The sequence below is a fragment of the Anser anser genome (assembly GCF_964211835.1).
Source record: "Anser anser genome assembly, chromosome: 7".
NCBI lineage: Eukaryota > Metazoa > Chordata > Aves > Anseriformes > Anatidae > Anser > Anser anser.
This window is the reverse complement of record NC_139727.1, coordinates 27,595,758-27,614,449: the sequence shown is the minus strand read 5'-3', so window position 1 is coordinate 27,614,449 and position 18,692 is coordinate 27,595,758. Positions and strand designations below refer to the sequence as shown.

The window sequence follows — 18,692 nt, the reverse complement described above, 5'->3', positions numbered from 1 at the left end:
CAATTTTTGCACTTGGCTCCAGCCCTCATTCAGGAGCGTAATTTTAGGAAGACCGAGAGAGGTTATCTGAGGCTGGGATTTTAGATTTTAAAGAAAGTAAAGCCACTGCCCTGTGGACAGAGAACAGGTTTGGTAAAAAGAGATATTTAGGGTTTAAATCTGGTGACCTTGATGTCTGGCAGCAGCGCTGCGGCTGGGCTGGGAAGCACACAGCTCGCCTGGCCTCGGGATGGAGCTGCGAGGTCTCAGCTCTAGCAGCAGCAACACAGAGCCTTCCCCCCATTTAGGGGGCAAAGTGAAGACTTTTGGGGATTGGGAGTAAATGACAATTTAGCAGTTGGGAATGGCATTTATTCGTTTGCACTTTTTTTCTGTTAGTTCCTCGAGCTAGGCGCCGAGCACTTAGTGGGAGATGCTGCCCTTGCTTAAGGGCTTAAGCCACCTTATAGCTGAAAATCCCCTGCACCCTGTTCTGGTTTCTGCACCATGGGCTCTTCAGGGAAGAAGAGAGCAAGGTCTTCAGTGCACTGCCATTACTTTGGCCGATTGCTGTGGAAAACAGAACAAAACTCTCCCCACCAAGCCCGCCTTTCGCCTCCGTCCCTCGTTAGGAGGCAGGGAGGTGCGCGCAGGCGGCCTGCCGACTGCCATCCAGGTACTTCTAAACCTAGCTCCAGCTCCTAAGGATCGCGAACATCTGCTTGGAGGTACTGCGGAGCTCCACAACGCGCTAATTGAATTACTCTTTTTTTTTTTTTCGGAGCCGCAGCCTGCGCTAATTGAATTAGGAGCCGCCTCAGCGCATGTGTGAGGCCTGGCGCGGCCTGTGCTGCTCCCCGCCGGCCCCGCCGGGTACTGCACGGCCTCACGGGCCCGGCGCCCGGGCGCTCTGGGGTGGCGTTTTGTTTTTTTTTTTCCGAAATAAATTCCCAATTAACGTTTTAGTCACTCGTCGTGTAAATATCGGAAGCGCCGATCTAATCGTGATAAGCGTTGATCTAACCGTAATCTTTCTCGCTTCAGGCGGAGCAAGGAGGGATTAAGCGCAGCCCGCTGCGGTCCCCTGGTAGCAATAATAAATATTTCGGTGTGTTCCTGCAGGAGTTAGCACGGAGCGGTCGGTAAAGCGCTCGGCATGGGCATCCTTTCGGGTCTGAGGACTCCGTGAGCAGTGCTTCGGAGGCAGCCAGGTGCATCAGATCAGTTTTGCCTGTTTCTGCAGAACTGCCACGGAGCCAATGCCACGTCAAATACAGTTTTAATTAAAAAATTAAAATATGGAACTTTACCATGAATTTGGGGAAGTCACCAAGTACTGCGTCATCTAATACTTAAGCCAGTGCTGGTCAGAATTCAGTGACCTTTGTAAAATACAACATACAGAGATAGTCCTAAATAACTTCAAATGCATGCATGTATAGGGAGAACAAAATTAAATATTCCTTCAGTGAAATCAGGTACCTAGCTGATTCCATGCAGATTCCAGGGCGACAAACCCAAATCCTCAGAGTAAAAATACGCTTGCTCTATCTTCAAATTCCTAGCTTGGAGAGAGACATATTTTTTTTTTGTACTGCATGGGATGGGTTTCTTTTTATTTCTTCAGTTTTCTGTTGGCTGCTACTTATTTCATGCATAAAAATAGTCAGACATGCTTTCTTACCTAGAGAACCCAATTACTCAGTTTTCCAAAAAAAAATTTAACCATTCCCACTCAGCTTTTTCTTGATTTGGTAGATCATTCTCACAGACCGTATCAGAGATAAGATGGTATTTATTTTACTTTAATGGTTGTTCCTTAGATTTTGTTACTTTTCAAATAGACCAAAATAATTACCTAGAATTCTGTTGCAAACTAAGTAAAATTAGACAGTGCTTGTCAAAATACATAAACAGTACTCTGTGATGTGCATGATTCTTTATTATGTTCGTATACTTGCCCTGTGTCTGGTGATGTTTAATTGGGCTTCTAATTACTGCTGAGAACCAGCAAAGTGCTGCTATACACAGAACTTGGGGATTTTCAGTTTCAATGAAATCTCTTTAACTGCCCTGGAAATGAAAAACATCTTTTTTTTTGGTATTAAATAGTTGTGTTGCTTTTTGAGGACAATTCCCAACTAATTTTATCCATTAAATTGGGTTTGATTTATTTACATTTGTAGTTGGTTCTCTTTGGCATTTATCAATATACCTTATATATTTTATATGTATAATGTATGCATAAAATAATCAGGTTGTCAGCCTCCTTGAGTCCCTTTCCAAATAGTCAGGCAGATTGCTTCTAGCAGACATTGCAAATAAAATACCCAAGTAACTCATGTTGTGCCGAAAGGTTTACTTGGGGTTCGTGTTTAGTTCTTAAATGATTGCCGGTATAACTTGGCACCATTGTGGAATTTGCTAAATTGTGGCCGCATATAGTATGATCAGCTGTCAGGCTTTTTTCTACCTTCTACAAAAAAAAAAAAAGGCAGTGCTTGTGATTTATTCTCTTAAAATACAGCCTTATATCCAGCAAACAAAGGAAGCAACTCTTCGTTCAGCCAATAAAGCTGCATACGTTTTTAGTCTTTCAGCAATATGCTTTGCACTTCTATGGCATCTTCAGAGTAATAAACTGTGCAGCAACCTTTTGATGTAGGTAATAACATTTGACCTTGCAACAGAGTATGTTTCCTTGTTGAAATGAGGACAGCTAACACCTTGATGTTTTGGGTTGTTCTTCATAAAAAAAAAAAAGTTCAGTTTAAGATACCTACCTGCAGTGCCTTCTTTGGGTAGATCTCAGAAGTGAAGATGGTTACGTCGCGGGGATTGGGGTTGGCACCCACAAAATAATGTGGGGATGGAGTTCAGTGCTGCCTTAAGAAGCTGTAAGTGGGAAAGAATCTATTCCATCCAGTGTATAAAGTGCTTTTAAAAACAATCTATTTCTAGAACCTAAATTGTCCTGGGACCAGCTCTTGATATAAAAATTCATAGAAACCTGTTTTTCCGAGTGTGGTAACTTCTTGCCATAGTGCTGTAGTGTTAGAATTCACATTGGCCAGGTTGTTCTGTAAATTAAACAGTGACAGCTTCCCTCGGGGGAACAGCCAATGTATTTATGATGATGTGCTGATTACACAAAATACACTGCAAGCAGAAAACAGCTGCAGAGAACAAACCTCTTAAAAGAATACAATTACAAATAGCACCCTCAGTATTTCTAGTGGTGAGAGTAAAATACAGCATGCTAATGCGGTCTTCTAGCTTGCTTCCAAAGAAGAAAAGAGAGCTGCGAAGAAGAGGCTGAAGTATGGTTGGATGCACATGCAGTGCCAATATGGAGCAGCATCTAATCCCTTTCTGAAGGTGAAGGGCAAGAACATACCTCAGGCCTTCTTGTTAGCTGGCCTTATTTCTTAAAATTCCTGTGACTGCAGCTCCAACGATGCTGGCAAGCGGAGTGCTGGGGCCCTGCAGGTTGTCAGAGGTGTGACCACTGTGGTTCCTACCCTCTGTCCTGGTTAAAAATTGAGATGTGATTAGATTAGTAATAAATAATTTGCACTACCAGTCTGAGTATTTTGAAAAAGGTCGTAAGAGGTGTTGTGGAAAAAAGTCCCTGGTTTAAGGCTGACCTTTCTTCTACTGCTAATCCTCTGCTTTGAGGGAACTTTTAGAAATAAATTGCAATTGTTGTTTTTTTCCTAGACTGCAGTGCTTCATTTTTAAAATGGTCCCTGGGTCGTGTATGTAAAGCAAGGTCTTGAGCAGGCCAATTTAGGATCCAGTTTACGATCTGACAGTAAAACCTGAAATAAAATACAACTGGGAAGATTGTGGGGATGGGGCTGCGCTCATAAACTCAGGGCTCAAACACCTGGGAGGAACTGTGGTCCTTTGAACCTTTCTTCATCCAGGAGCAGAAAATGCAAAGTAACGGGAATTGCTTTGTGTACTGTGGCTGAATGCAAGAGAAGCTGCACTAGGGACTGCTCTAGTGGGATTTTGCACGAGGGCTTGTGAAGATTTGGAAAATGCGGTTATGTCACCTCCCACAGTTGCTAACGTTTTGCAGCCCTCCAGAGCAAGACAGAAAATCTCCAAAACCCTTAGAACATGAGGTTTTTAAGTCTGAGATGAGCTGTCACACTCTTATCATTAAAATGCAGCGTTTTACTTATGGCTATATCATGGATACATGTAGGAGAATTCAAGTATCAAGAATGCCCTTTCCATCTGCTTTTTGAGAGTTATTGATGGATAAGTATAATGCCTTTAAAAGTCTGGAAATTCCTGTGTTTGGTGTCTGTTATGTTCCAAGATCAGCATCAATAAAACACGTTTCAAATACTGGGGAAGAACTTGTCCATTTAAAACGAAGGGTTGCCCTTTCAATTTGTAGATCTGATTTTAAAGCAGATGAAGTAACAACGTCGGCGCTCTAATTTGGAAGGGCTTGCTTAAAAAAGAAGTCAGCTTTTCCATGTATGGATTGCTGGCATGTACTAATAGACGGTTATTCATCTGTCTGTGTTTTCTTCAAATCGTTTTTAAGCCTCCCTGTGTTGTCCTGCTTTGCTGACATGTATCCCATGTGGCAAGAAGGAGTTTTGTATAATCACCCTGCTTTAATCAATAGAATAATTGATAAACCAGATAAGATTTAAACTGATTACCTCCCCGAGTAGAACTCCCTGAGGGCCTTGGACTCTCTTAATTTTGACATGTATGTTGTGTACCCCGTGGATGAAGTGCAGTTTGAATTATCTGTTTTTATTTGCTTAATGACGGGGAGGGTGTTAAAGTCAAATGTTTAATTAACCCAGCAATGGGCTGCGCTGTCACTTACACACACATCCAGCTGATTGAGATATCTCACCGAGAATACTGAATAGGAATGATAATGTGGCACTGAGACGGAAGATTGCTTTTTCAATCCATTTGCTGGGTCACTGCTTTGAATGTCTTATTGGATGAAAGGCATTCAGCCTGGAAAAAAAAAATTCAGCATTTAAGTACATTTTGTTTTCCTGGCCCTTCTCCACCAAGAAGTTAAGTAAAACAGATATGTTGTAGGTTTAATAAGCCATTCATGTTGGAGCGAAAAGCTGCAAATAGTGGATCTCGACAGCTGATGGTCTAGGGCTGTATAATTTCCTATAGGAACAAAACGTTTGCTAGCCCCAAGGTATCTGAAGACGCGCTTCTATCTACACCTTTATCTTTCATTCTTTGATTGCTTGACTACCCACTTCATTTGATGGTCTCCATAGCAGGTCCAACTCTTCATCCTTACCCAAGGCAGTGAGATTTGCAACGACGTTTTGTACCTCCTTGTTCTATTTCTACAAGAAAATGGTGTTTTGGAGTTGGCGTTATTTTGTACTAAAAGATCCTAACAGCGAGCTTGTAAATTGAAATGTTACAGGAGGGATTTGTGTTACCACATTTAAATTGGTGTAGCCAGATTGGGAGGACCCAGGATTCTTTCTTGGGTGGCAGTTATTGTAAGGTCACAGTACTTGCTAGTAAAATGTTAAAATGTGCAGTGCCTGGTCCGTAGTTTCCCATTCTTTTATTAGAAATATATATATATATATATTTGCTTAATGGGGATGGGAGGTTGGGAAGCATTTAGACTTGCACCTTTTGGTATATTGGCAATTTAGTTTTTTCAGTAGTGCTGTATGGAAATGGACGCACCGTGTGTTGGAAGTTAACCAAATTTGCCCCGCAGTCCAGTGGTGGATGATGCTTCCCATGATGAATGTAGCTTCGGAAGGTAGACAAAGCACCTAGGCCTGCCTGGACAAATTGCAACCGTGAGAAACGCTGGGAAATCGGAGCTGTATCACCCAAATGGCTCCGTGGTGACTCTCTAGTACTTTTTTAGATGCAAAACCAGGTCACTTTGGCTGGAGGGTCACCTGGCAAGCATTGTCTACAACGTGAAGACACGGGTGCCCTGATGTGCTGCGGTGTAGACATATGCAGTGAGTTCACTGAGTAGCCCTTTCTTTAAACAAGTGAGCTGCATTCAGTTAATATTTGGGGGAAGAAACGTGATTAAAAAGTTAACACAAGACAGAATTTGGGATTCTTCCTTCATGCTGCCATTTTGACTTTGGCAGACAACGTCTACTTCATGCTTTCTCTTTTTTGTATCATTTTTCCTCTTCCCTGCAATGAAAAATAAGAAGTTAAAAACCAAAGCTGACCAAGAAAAGCATGACACAATGCAGTACGGTGAGGGCCGCGTGATTGAATTAGAAGTTTGGGAGTGAGCAAGCCAAGGGCTCTAAGGAAAAGGTGCATTGAGTAGTGGAAGTGTTTTGGTCTACTTGACAGGAGAGCTCAGAATGGGAGATTTCAAAAAAGATTAAAATAAAGAAAGTAGGAGATGACCAAGGATTGGAGGGGAAAGGGCTTTTAGAGTGAGACTGAAACTGCATTGGTCCTCTGAGGGAGGTAGCTATGAAAAGTTAGAAAATCATTCTTCAAGAAGGAGATGAAATCTACAGCAAAACTAGCCAATTTTACAACCCAGTTCTTAGAGCACTTGCGGTTCCTATGCAGATGAATCTGTAATAAATATTGTACAAAGAAAGTTAATCTCTATCTAGAGAATTTTAATAAATAAAAAGTTTTAAAAAACTCCCAAGATCTGTTGGCTCTTGCTGACTCTTGTTAGTAATAGAAATATGTTTTTGACACCTTTTTTGTATGTTGGCTTATGTTCACAGCCTGTAAAAACAGACTTTGCTTCTTTTTCCCCCCTTACACGTAGGGGAAAATCAAGAAAACATCTTTTTTGAAGGTGAAAAAATGAAAAAAAGCACTGATAAAAGCTGTGATTCGTGGGAGGGGAGGGGAAGAATCCTGCAAACTGAGAATGAGTGTGTATAATTTCCAAATTCAGTACTTTAGCGCCCTGAGATGAGTGTTGAAAATGAATTTTTGTGAAAGGAATGTAGCAAAATGAAACCAACAAAGAAGCGAGAGTCAAGCCGTGATTGATTCTGTTCGTCTTTAAGAAGCTTCTGTTGCATGCGAAATCTGTCTTCCGGAAGTATGCGTGGCACAATTCTGCAGTCTTGCAGACAAATTAACCTCAGCTGAAACTGTTTAAACAAGAATTTGAGCAAGAATTTAAAAGATTGGAGAAATTGTTAAGGTTGTCCTAAAGAACAGAAATGGAAGAATGCTTTTTTGTGCAGCGCGGGGAGCAGATATGAGTATAACGCGCTAGGAAGAGGCAAAGGGAAGCCCCACGATAATCAGATTTGGAACAAGTCCTGACACCAGTCTTACGTAAGTGGCCTGGTTGGCTATTTGGAGGTATACCCATGTTATATGTATCATAAGGTTAACTGGATGTTTTCATCCATGCTTTTTGGCAATGTGGGCTTTCTGTTCCTCAGAAAGATGCAGACAGCTTTGAACTACTATAAAATCTTAGAGTATGAGATATATGCTGTAAAATCACGCGTGGAAAGTGCTAGCTCGAAAAGCGTATGTATACCTGTGAAGGTGCTGATCGATCTGTGCTATTTAGGAAAAGAAATTCTGAAGCAGAGCTGGCTGTGAAAAAATGCAAATAATAAAATTTAGCTAGAGGTCCTTAAGGCTTCTTAAGCTCTAACCTTGTTATGAAGAATGGCGAAGTCGAGCTGCCTAATGCAGATGTCTGAGTTACAAAAATAACCAGATGTCCTGATTAGCAGAAGCAAATGTTCTTCCCTTAATCCACGTGAAATTATATTCAAAGGCTCTCCGGATGTAATGCTTGTGTAAATAAGGCACCAACAAACATTGGAATAGAAAGGGCCATTGGCCAACTAGCTTGCAAGGCTTGAAAGCTTGAATATTAAAAACAAATTTACCACTGCTGACTCTCTTAAATTCACAGAACAGAAATGTTAAGCAGGGCTGCTTCCCGGGGAACGTGGAAGGACTGTTCTCATTAGCCATATTTTCTCTCTCTCTTTCCCTCTCTCTCTCTCGTTTGAGAAATGTCTTTAAAGTGAAGCTGCTTTTTTTTTTTTTTTAATTTCCCTAAATGGCCAGTTCCCTGCACCTGGATTTCTGTTGTATTTTTTAACTACAACTCAGATCTGTGCTATTCAAGATGCCTGTTTATCGTGTCTTTCATATTTTAACATTAAACTGAATATGCTGTTCTCATAATGTTAAGACTCCCCGCACCTTTAAGTTATTCTTTCTAACAAACCAATAATTAATAAGTTAAATCAGCTTGGTAAGAAAACTCTCCCTGATGTCACGAAGCTCCGTTGTCGTCTCATTGCTTTGAAAATGCACATTTTTTTTCCAATCTGCAAATTATTGATGTGAATGAAAAGGAAAAATATGACGGGTCCATTCTACAGATTAAAAAAAAGAATCCTCTCCTGTTTTTTATTTTGAAAAATAAGTAAACTAGAAACTCTTGTTGAGGGCTGCGTTAACCAAACTGGGACTTGTGCGAACATGTGTGTATGTGTCTGGCTGGGGGGGAGCGCTGTACTTTTCCATTTTCACTGCTGTCAGAGCTTCAATTGTAAGAATTCAGTTTTTAGTAGGTACCTGAGCCGCTCGGGCACGAATTCGAACTTCAGTTCTTTAGGCACCACGTAAACATTTGGGAGGGGTGACAGGGACAGAAGTCCTTGTCGTGAGGAGTTCATAAATGTAGTGGAGGAAAAAAAATATCCCAAGCAGGATCTGTGCAGCGGGATAATAGCTGCATAATCATGGTATGAGCATGCATGCCAGTCTGCAAAGCAGGCACTGAACTGGAAGGCCAGTCGTGCTCATTTCCTTTGCTTTTCTGATAGCAGTCGCTGCAAGACGGGCTGCAGCGACTGCTCGCTTTCAGTCATTCTGATGCTGAGCCATAAACCCCGTGTAAAAGTACCATTTAACTTGAAACTTGGAAGGGCTGGGAAACTTGGCTGTGCCTTCATTCCGGGCTGAAGTCACCCCCTTGTGCCTACATATTGCAATTTATGGTGTTCTCTAAAAGGATCTAATCTCGGTGAATGTTCAGAGCAGCAAATGCCAAAGAGGAATGGGGTCTAATACTTATCTCTGCATTTTCATTGCTGTGGATCTCCCTGTGTGTTACAGCTGTCAGTTTTGTTTTATCTACCAAACAGACAGAGAATTGCCTTCAAACTTGATGTTTTTACGCCTTTTTTTTTTCTTCTCAAAGCATTTCTCAAAACATTGCCAATGTTAAGGACCATTTTATATAGCGTAGTGACTAGCTAAATAAGCCTCAATTTGAATACTTCGGGCCTCATGGGAGGCGAAAAAGGAGAAGCTATTGTTAAGTGTTTTTAAGTGGGGGTTAGCCCAATAATTTTTTAACAGTAATACTGCTTTCGGGCTGACATTGGCTATGCCAGGATTCATCCAGGCACTGTTTGAAATGGCTGAGATATTTATAAACTGACAGACAGCATTTATAAAATCAGGATGCTGACAGTCCCTTAACGATAACAATGGGCTTGGACTCATCTATCACTTACAAAGGTTATTGGAAAGGGAACGTAAGGCTTATATGTGCCTGTAGTCTTAGCCTGGCACTTATTTCCACACATCTCTCTCTTTTCTCTCCTCCCTCCCTCTCTCCTCCCCTTTTCAGTGCACTCTGCCTGACATGGGCATCAGATAATTGCAGCTAATTTCCCCCGTACCTTTACCCAGCGATTCCTTGTCCTGTTCCCTGCAATCAATGATGCAAATTAGGAGACGGTTTCGTAGCATCTTGGGGCAGCAACCCGCCCAGACCAAACAAGAGAAACATCTGGGCTGCTGGCAGGCTGCTGGCGTGGATTGGGAAAGAAGAAGTGTGCGTTGACTGACAGGCTTAACCCGGGGCTGGGCAGGGGTTAAGCAGGCCTTCTGCTTCGTTTTCCTTTCATCTAGCACCGGTCTGCGGGCAGAATGCTGATGTACCTTCTTTCTCAGCCAGGCGGGAGCCACTGAACACGGTCCCCCTCTGCCCCTGGTGAGGAGGAGCAAGTGCATCGTGGGGGCGCTTCAAGAAACATTAAAGAGGATGCCAGTTATTTTCGAGCTCTGCTAAAACGTCTGAACGCACCTAGGAGTCTGAGGGTCAGGTCGTAGCAACAAGTTTGCACTGGGAGAGGGGAAAAGCAGTATTTCACTGGTGTGAAAAGCACCTTTTTTTAGCGTGGCAGCAAGTACCGAGATGGCTATGCCTGGCATCCGGTTTGCCCTTGGAATATTTACTCTCCTGTACCCGTTCGGACACTGTGTTCCCACTGTATTATTTGCTTAGAGACCTGAAATACCCAAGTAGATTTCCTCCACGCGGTTGGATCTGCTGATATCACTAAAAACACACCCTGCCCCGGCTTCTGCTCAAACTGATGGATACGCGCGCGATGGCTGGAGAGAGGCTTGGCTGGCTCGAGGGGGTCTATTTATCAGGGAACTCGATTAAAATACAGACTGCACATGACATCAAATTTGTAATCATTTTTCCACAGCAAGCCAGCGTTTTCTGTATTGGATGCAGGTGTTTAAAGCAATAGTGTGTTTTAAGGGCCAGTGCAGCACAAATTCTGGCCTTTGGGATAATGACAAGTGTTTTGCCTGCATAAACAATATATTTTTTTTTCCCCCTGAGGTCCGCGCACACCTAGTTTCCCTCAAGCTCATCATCTCTGTCAGGTTAATCAATAGGCACCGTATGGCAGAGGGTCAGTAATCAGTGTCATCGTGCCTTTAAATCGTGTTGAAAATTTGCTTAAAGCCTGGGCCAATTAACATCGAGATGATGAATGGATGGGTAGATGGGAAGAGCCTGGCGCTCAGGGGCTTTGTGAGAAGGAGATGCTCAGCTGTTGAGCAGCAGACACCAGCGAATAAAATCAGCCATTCATGTGAGCTCAGTCCACCCACTCTTAATGATAATGTCAATCTAGCAAAATATATACACATTGGAGTTGTCATGAGTTCATAAATCAAAGGAGTTTGTCAAAGGCATTCAGATTAACGAGGCAGCAGCAATAACAAGTCAAATTTGCATAGAGAATTGCCCGAATCTCAGTAAATTATGATCCTGTTTTTCATTTGATTATTTGCTAATGTCTCAAGAGGGAGAATGATTATATTAGCATGCAAAATCTACTCCAGAAGTAGAAATCCGAGGTATAGCAGACCAGCGCACGATGACAATTAATCAGTTTCTGCATACTAGCATAAACGCGCAAGGCCCAGAAATGAACTCCTTTTTTTATTATTATTTCTCCTTGCTACTGATCCAAATGGTTCAGCTTGACAGAGACTTTATATTGCTTTAACAGTGTTCTGAATTGTGCCTGCAGGCAAGACATAGTTATGCAGCTATAACCAACCTATCCATCTGCCAACCAGATTGGAATTCTCCTATCCAAGGCTTCCATTAACCCCCACTGACAGCTCCAAACAGGATTAAGAATTTGAAAGCATAAAAAATAGTTGTGCTCCTCGCATAGACACACACTTCTCCCCCACCCCCAGCTCCCCGCACTCGGGAAAAAAAAAAAGGCTGCATCTGTACAGTTTTATAATTAGTGCCGGGCAGAAGAGCCCCAAAGAAAGCCTCCCCCAGTTGGCAGGGCTTTGATTTCCACCACGACGAGCGAGGCGGTACTAAAGGTAGCTCTGCCCAATTGGTAGTCCCTGGGAGTGCATTTAGCCGCGTATTATAGCTCGTTCCCAGCAGTGTTTTGCTGGGCTGCGTACACAAAATGCTGCGTGTCATCTCCCATCAACCGCTTCAGTCTGGGGACTGCGTATGCGTTGTAGCATGTTGTGTTTAGCGGCGGAGGAGGCTTCACGGGGAGAGTTAAATAGTAATAATTTCGTAGTGGTCTTTAAGACAACCTGCCACGGAATTATATTCTGTTAATTACAGGCTGAAGTTTTAAATGCAAATCAGATTTAAAAGGCTCTCGTTACAGACAGGAGCCATTTTAGGAAAAACAAACTATGGAGGGCGAAGCCCCTTTTCGCAGGAACCTCCCGTTAAAGAGAAATTTCGAAGGTTACAGGAAACGAGCTTGGGTTTGCTGCCTTCTCTTCCCAGCACTTCCCGTGTCATTGTTTGACCTTGGGCAAATCAAAACCAAAAAAATTGTTTTGCCTGTGGAAACTGTGTGCGCACATACACGTTACTTATCTCACCGCGACTGATCAATTTGTGCTTTGGAGGCTTTGGCACTTCTCATCTTATCTTTCTTGTCCTTGTTTGAAATAAAAGAGCCTTGAGTTCGGTGCAAACGGTTTTGGCCAGTCTGGCTTTAGTCTGCGAAGGAAGGTTACAGGATTTTTTAGTTTCCCTGATGAAAGAGAGTTTGTATGGCTTTTCAGCTTTCGGTGTGCACTGGTTTTCTTCGCTCCTTTCACCCTAATAAATTCCATCGTTCGTCTACTATGTATCAAGCATAATTGCTGCAGATCTTTAATATTCCCAGCGAGTACACCCAAAATACCGTCTGGATACCCAGTGCTCCTTTCCGGCTCTGTGCCTGAGACGTGCGTTTCAGTAGCCACGAGAGGGTGCTCGGAGCAGCTCCTCCCTTTGTCTGCCTCTCTTGTGGCAGAGAGCATCGCCGAAGTCCTGCCGAAGCAAACCTTACTCTGACCTCGCACGTATTTATCCCTCCTCCCACCTTGTTCAGCAGGGAGAAATATCTAGGTGCACCGTTTCAGCCGATTATGTTGTGCTCTTCCCACGGCCGTGGCTGAGCGTTGCCCTGTCGAGTGTAACTCACTTCCACGCAGCTACGGTTAGTCCTGAAATACGCAGGGTCTCGTACCTGCCCCTGGACTGATGGCTTCCCTCTTCGTGAGAAATGAGTGGGAGTTACAAACAGCTGTGCTTTTTTTAAGTGTAATGCTTTCCAGTCATTCTGTCTTCACCGAGCGTAACTTGCTTGCCGACAAAAAGTGCATGAGCAGCGCTCCTCTGTAATAGTCTGCGCTTGGAGCTGCTGTGTTGGTGCTGTAGAGTGGTGAGACGCCAAGCTGTGAACCACCATATGCACTTGGCAGTCTTTGTCTGGTCTTTGTTCAGCCAACCTCTTAGCCTTGCCACCTATAAAGATAATGAATGCAAAATGGTCCTCTGCTCGCTCTTAAAATCGGATGCTCGGCTTAAAGAAAAAGCAGATAACTTGATGCTTTGCAGTAGCTAGGAATTTCCGAGTAAGGGCTGGCGATTCACCGTCAGCACCGATTTGCCTCCTTTCTGAGATTTTTGGAGGGAGAATCTTGAATGGTTCCAAAGGCAAGAATAAGGCAAGCTGTCAGTGCTGTAGAAAAGATTCTTAGGAGTGGGAAAACATCTTAGCACTTCCAGTAGAGAAGGGGATGACTGTTGGGAAAGCATCCAAGAAGAATAAACAACCCTGTGAGTCCCCCCCAGCCCCCCAGCCGGCAAGGTGCATTTCCAGGAGATGCACGGCGCCCACCTCAGGTTCTTATGTTTCTCTCCCTTGGTCTTTTTCTCCAAAGGACAAAAATTAAAACCCTCTCTTGAATCCAACCACTTGCTAAACTATATTTCATGAGTAGAAAAGAGCAGTTTTAACGTTTGGCATTCCTTTTTGGAGATATGTGATTCTAGCTTGTGCGTTTTTACGATCACAGTCCTTTCTAGGCTGGATTTAATGTACTAACTTGGTCCTGGCAGAGGCCTCACATGAAAACTTTTAAAAGCTGGCCTCGTACAGCGATTTATCAGGCCTGTTTAGGATTGATTTCCATTATAAAACCCTAGTTACAGCATCCCAGATGTCATGGTGCCTTGCGAGTCCTATAGCTTGTTCAGACAAACAACCAACCAAAAACCAACAAAGAAGATCAGTAGTTGGTCTGCAAGCCTCGACGTAACACGCAATCCTCTTGACCAATTTATGACATCCCAAGCGTGTGTGTGTGTTTGTTTTCCCTTCCCTGCCGTTCCCCAGCAAACAGCTTACACCCTGCACCTCCTGGCTGTGCCTTTTCTTCCCCTTCAGCAGAGCTGAGCTGCCTGGACCCCAGCCGATGACCGTGCTGCACCGGGCACGCTGCTCCCCTGCTAGCCCTGCCCTGCCATGCTGCTGCTCCTCCTTTTGCCAGCAGACACCACTTCTGCTTCCCGAGGTGCTGGGCTGGAAGCTGGTTATGGAAGAAATCAGGCTCTGAGAAGGACAGGTTATTTTTGGGGCGAGGAGGTACAAGTACAAAACGCACACTGCTGCTAGAAATTCTGCACTCCGGAGCTTGTCTGCGAGCTGCTGGAAAACCACCCTTTTCCTGGCAGAGCTCTCCCTAAGCAGTTTTTCTGTATCTCTTTAAAACCTGTTTAGTTACTCACTACTGAATGCGTGGGAATGTGGCCTAAGGCTACGAATACTGTGGTGATCAAACTGATTTTAGATGTGTATGTGGGATTCCCCCAAAGCTGGCTGTCATTACTCTGTCAGCACAGTAGCTGAACCCGTGCAAAGAAACTGTCTTCCAGAGTAGCTGGCTTTGTCAGCGAGGACAGGGTTCCCCCACATACCCAGCACTTTTAAACCAAATGTTTGCTAAAGATTGTACACGTCTTGAGATAAACAATATCCTGTCTTTACTCTAAAGCAAGTAATAATTGGCTTTAACGGTGAGGTTAACACACAAAAAGCTCCTGGAGTTCTTTCTTACTTGTGCAGAAAAAGCCCTTGTATTTATTTTTTCTTGTCCCCCTTCCCTCATCTTTACTCTTTACTCTTCTCTGGAGGCGATGGCTTAAGTTTTGCAGCTTCAGTCTTTCTAGAAACGGTGTTTGTGTGTGCAGCTTCAGGGGGCAGACGTGAAAAATATAACCACGGTATCATTTGCTACCTACACTTTTTTTTTTTTAAAGGATCTGACAACCTCTTTCACCAGAATTTAGTGTAATTAAATTTCTCTATGATTTTTGGCAGCCCAGCAGACTCGGTACAATTAATAATTGTTGGTCAAACTAAAAGCATAGGGGCACAGGGAACAGTTGCACCCATTCACAGTCTTTTGTTTTCCTCAGGTTCCGCTGTTTTGAATAGTTCTTCTGGGGTGTTGGGGAGCGCTGGTGTTAGTTACCATGCTGACCCAGCCATTATTTCAGCTTTTCAAAGAGGCAGTTATTGGTAATTTCAGAATAAATCTCCAAAGCACAGTCTTCTCCGATAGACACCTGCACAGTGGTGCATTGCTGTACTGAGGAGAGATTCTTTCTCTGCCATAACAAGCTGTTTGGCTTAAAAGTACAAGTTAGCCTCCGGTGTGTGTATACATAAAATACTGTAGCTTGCATAGTACAAATATTCTGTTTCTTTTCTCCTCGCAGAGTAATATTAGGGATAAGAACTGAATTAAAGCTTACTTTCTTTCACAGAACTCCTCTGAGAGAGAAGACTGTAATAATGATGAGCCCCCTAGGAAGATCATTCCTGAGAAGAATTCACTTAGACAGGTATGTGATCAGTCTCTTTAAAAATGCAATAAAACTTTCTAGCTATTTGAATCCTTAAATGCTTTTGGAAGCTGAAGTCTGACTTATGCTCATGGAAATCCTTTCTTTTCTCCCTTGAAGTCTGAGCTAGTCACAGTATACCCAGGAAAATCAGACACATGGATTTGCCTTTCAGGAGAGTCGATGACTCTTTCTAAGGAAATGTAGACTTCTGCTCTCGAGTTTTACATTTTTCCATTTGGTATTCATCAAGCTCTCTTCAGCCTTTCCTTCTGTTCTTGTTCCTGCCTTGTTTGTAGTATATTTTGTCTTGCTTCAGATCATGTGTTCGAGAATTTCAAAGCATTCTAGAACAATTAAGTTTTCCATTACCCTTGAAGGTGGATTTTCTTGGAGGTGTTGTCCAGGTTAATAACCTGAAAAATGACCAATATTCTCTTCTCATTCATATATGTGCCTCGTGGGTAGAAAGGAGAAAGAGTGGGCTGCTAAAACATATCTCAGCCTTTTATGTATAGTAAAGCAAATTTCTTAGCAGTTTGTCAAAAGAAGACATTGTTCACAGCGAGGTGATTAGCTGTGTTTCAGGATATTGTTGAGATGCATCACAGCCTCCATCTTTATGCCCAGTCTTTTGTGTGGCCAAAATCCTTGGGTCTTCTGGTTGGTCTATGGCACCTTGGGTGTTGAGAACAGTGTTTGTGGACAAGTTCAAGCTGTAGTCTTAACGCAAGTACCTTCTTGTCTAGATCATATGAGGTGGTTGCCCAGGATTTTGCGTGTGCGGTAGAAGGAATTTAGATTCGTTGTGTGGGCATAAATAGAAACTATCAAAGCATTTTGGAAGCTCATATTGCTCCTTTTTCTCTATTAATGATGGACAAGAACCAGTTGGGAATTTTCCAACTGTAGGTGAAGAAATCAGACACAGATGCACGTGCTTTTTTCCTTCCTAATCAATGAGTAAAGTGATGCTTAATGGAAAGATCTGCATCTCCTAGAGGAAGGTATGCGGAGTGATTACCCTGTCTCACATCTGCACATATTTTGTAAAGCTGAAAAGATCTGTCCTGCAAATGCTGTCAAAGCAGTAATACTCAAAAAGTGCTGAATGCGGTACTAGTACCTTAGTGGAAAGATGCTAACTTGGTAAATATTGAGTGTACGACTTCATATTTTCTGTCCCTCCCTTAAGACACTGCTGGTAAAATTTCATTATTGGGAAATGTGGACCTACCTGCGCAGAAGAATTGAATGTGTGTATGTGGAGAGAGGGGGGAAGTCTGTCTATTTAAACGGTCTTTCTAGTGAAATTGTCCACATATTTAGTCATTTTTGATTAGTTAGCCATTAGCCATGGCCATAAATGTTTCCTCAGGTAGGTTTGTGGAACAGATGTACCAGAAGGTGGAGGTAATATAAAGGTGCAATGGTTGCTTAAGCCTCTGAAGTTGTAAGCAGAGGCTGAAGACCCCCATAGCTTAGTGCTATGGACCTCTTACTAGGAGAAAAGCAGTTTTTCTGGTGACTGTAATGGTTTTTGTAGGAGGGTATCTTCAGAAGTCTCAACAAGTGGAGCCGTGTCCTCAGCATGCTGGCAGGAGAAGGCACGGCTGCTCTGAGGTTGGTGAGGAGCAGCAAGGCAGAAGAGATGCGGAGATCAGCACTGGGAAAGGAAACAAAAACAGGCAATGAACTTGACACTGTGAGCTGGAACAGTAAAATGATCTAAGCTATGACAGATTTGGAAGTACGGATGCAAATGTTCAGTTCTTGTTGAGTGCTCGATCTGACAAAATTAAATTTTGAAGGGGAAAACTGAAAACCACAGTATGAAAACAGACTTCCGAAAAAACAATGACAAGTGGCAAAAGTTTTTGGCAACTTTATTTAAGCTAACAAACGAATTTTCACACTGCAAAGTTATAAATTAATTTTAATAGGCTGATCCAGATGGTCCATTTGGAAAATGGATAGCTTGATCTGTTGAAAATTAAACTAAATTTATCTCTCTCATACTTCAAACTGAAGTAAGCGTGAGAAGAGTGCCCATTAAGTCCGGCTCATACAGATGGACCGGCAGGTCACACATGGGACTAATCTGATTCATTTTAAAAATAAATGCATGAGTTATTGAATCAGGTTCCTGTTTCAAGCCCTGCGTGTGAGCGTGTGTGTGTGTGTGTGTGCTGCCCTTTCAAAGGGACTCGCAAATGCTTCAGTGCCTTTTTAACCTGTGTGTTTCCATTTTAATTCAACTTCCTTGCCAAAAAACATAATTAGTTTTCAGTGCCTATCAGTTAGTGTTAGACCCAAACACTAGATTGATTAGGTCAGGCATTTGTTATTTTAAGGGCTATGTCTCCATTCTTCATTTATGAAGAACACGAGCTCAATAGTCTTGGGGAGAGAGCCGGCCTTTAGAAACCGGGCAGGGGAAGCTCTCTGGGGGCCCCTCCAGCCTTTTAGCTTCTGGGTGTTTTTAACAGAGCCATGAATGCAGATTTGTAAATTTATTGCAGTGCCATCTGTTTTTTTTTTGTTTTTTTTTTTTCAGGAACCGTATTATTGTTGGCTCGTATCTGTCTATTGTGGTGGTCACTCCCCGGGAGCTTGCCCTCATAGTCCCGAGGAAAGTGATGAATAGCGGGGGTCAACATGAATAGGTCACAGGGCAGCTGTCCGGGGCTGCCCTGAACTTGATTACCCCGCTGGTTTTTAAAGAAGACGGGCACAATGCAGCTTGTTTAAAACCCTTCCCTCCCTTCTCTTCAGCGGAGCAATAATGAAGTGCCTTTCGCCGCCGCGGTTTGTTCTGCGGGGGAAGCCGAGGCAGAGGTGGCCTCGTGGGGCAGTGCTGGCAGCAAACAGCGAGCCTGCCGCAGCGACCCTCCTGCACGCCTCGCTTCGGACCCCGCTGTCTGTCTGCGGGCTTCCAGATGGACGTCCGGGGGAAAAAATCCCTGCCCGCTACCCCATTCAAACAGGCCGCGTAGCGTTTTCAAGATCTTTCCCTGTTAGCATTTTGGCACAGAGTATTACCTCAGTTCGCTCGTATGGATTTGAGATGGTGTTGTAAAATTACATCTAGCACCTCAAACACGCTCTTGGCACTGTTGCAGTGTTAACGTAGAGGCACGCTGCTCTTAAGTCAATACACAAGCCAACTGGAAGAAGCAGAAAGCAGTCAGAGAAGGTAGGGCAA

At 43.2% G+C, this 18,692-nt stretch overlaps 1 protein-coding gene across 14 annotated transcripts in view; it reads left to right on the top strand.

Moving 5' to 3' along the window:
• The window catches only part of BTRC (beta-transducin repeat containing E3 ubiquitin protein ligase), a 119,048-nt gene that overhangs the window by 32,610 nt on the left and 67,746 nt on the right, over positions 1-18,692 (top strand). For 11 of the 14 annotated variants that reach the window (XM_083844793.1, XM_083844802.1, XM_083844798.1 and 8 more), the window contains one exon: positions 15,410-15,487. The exons of the other annotated variants lie outside the window; for them this stretch is intronic. In XM_083844793.1, the coding sequence (XP_083700919.1) occupies positions 15,410-15,487 (78 nt within the window). The remainder of the gene's footprint in view (positions 1-15,409; positions 15,488-18,692) is intronic. 14 annotated transcript variants of the gene reach the window in all.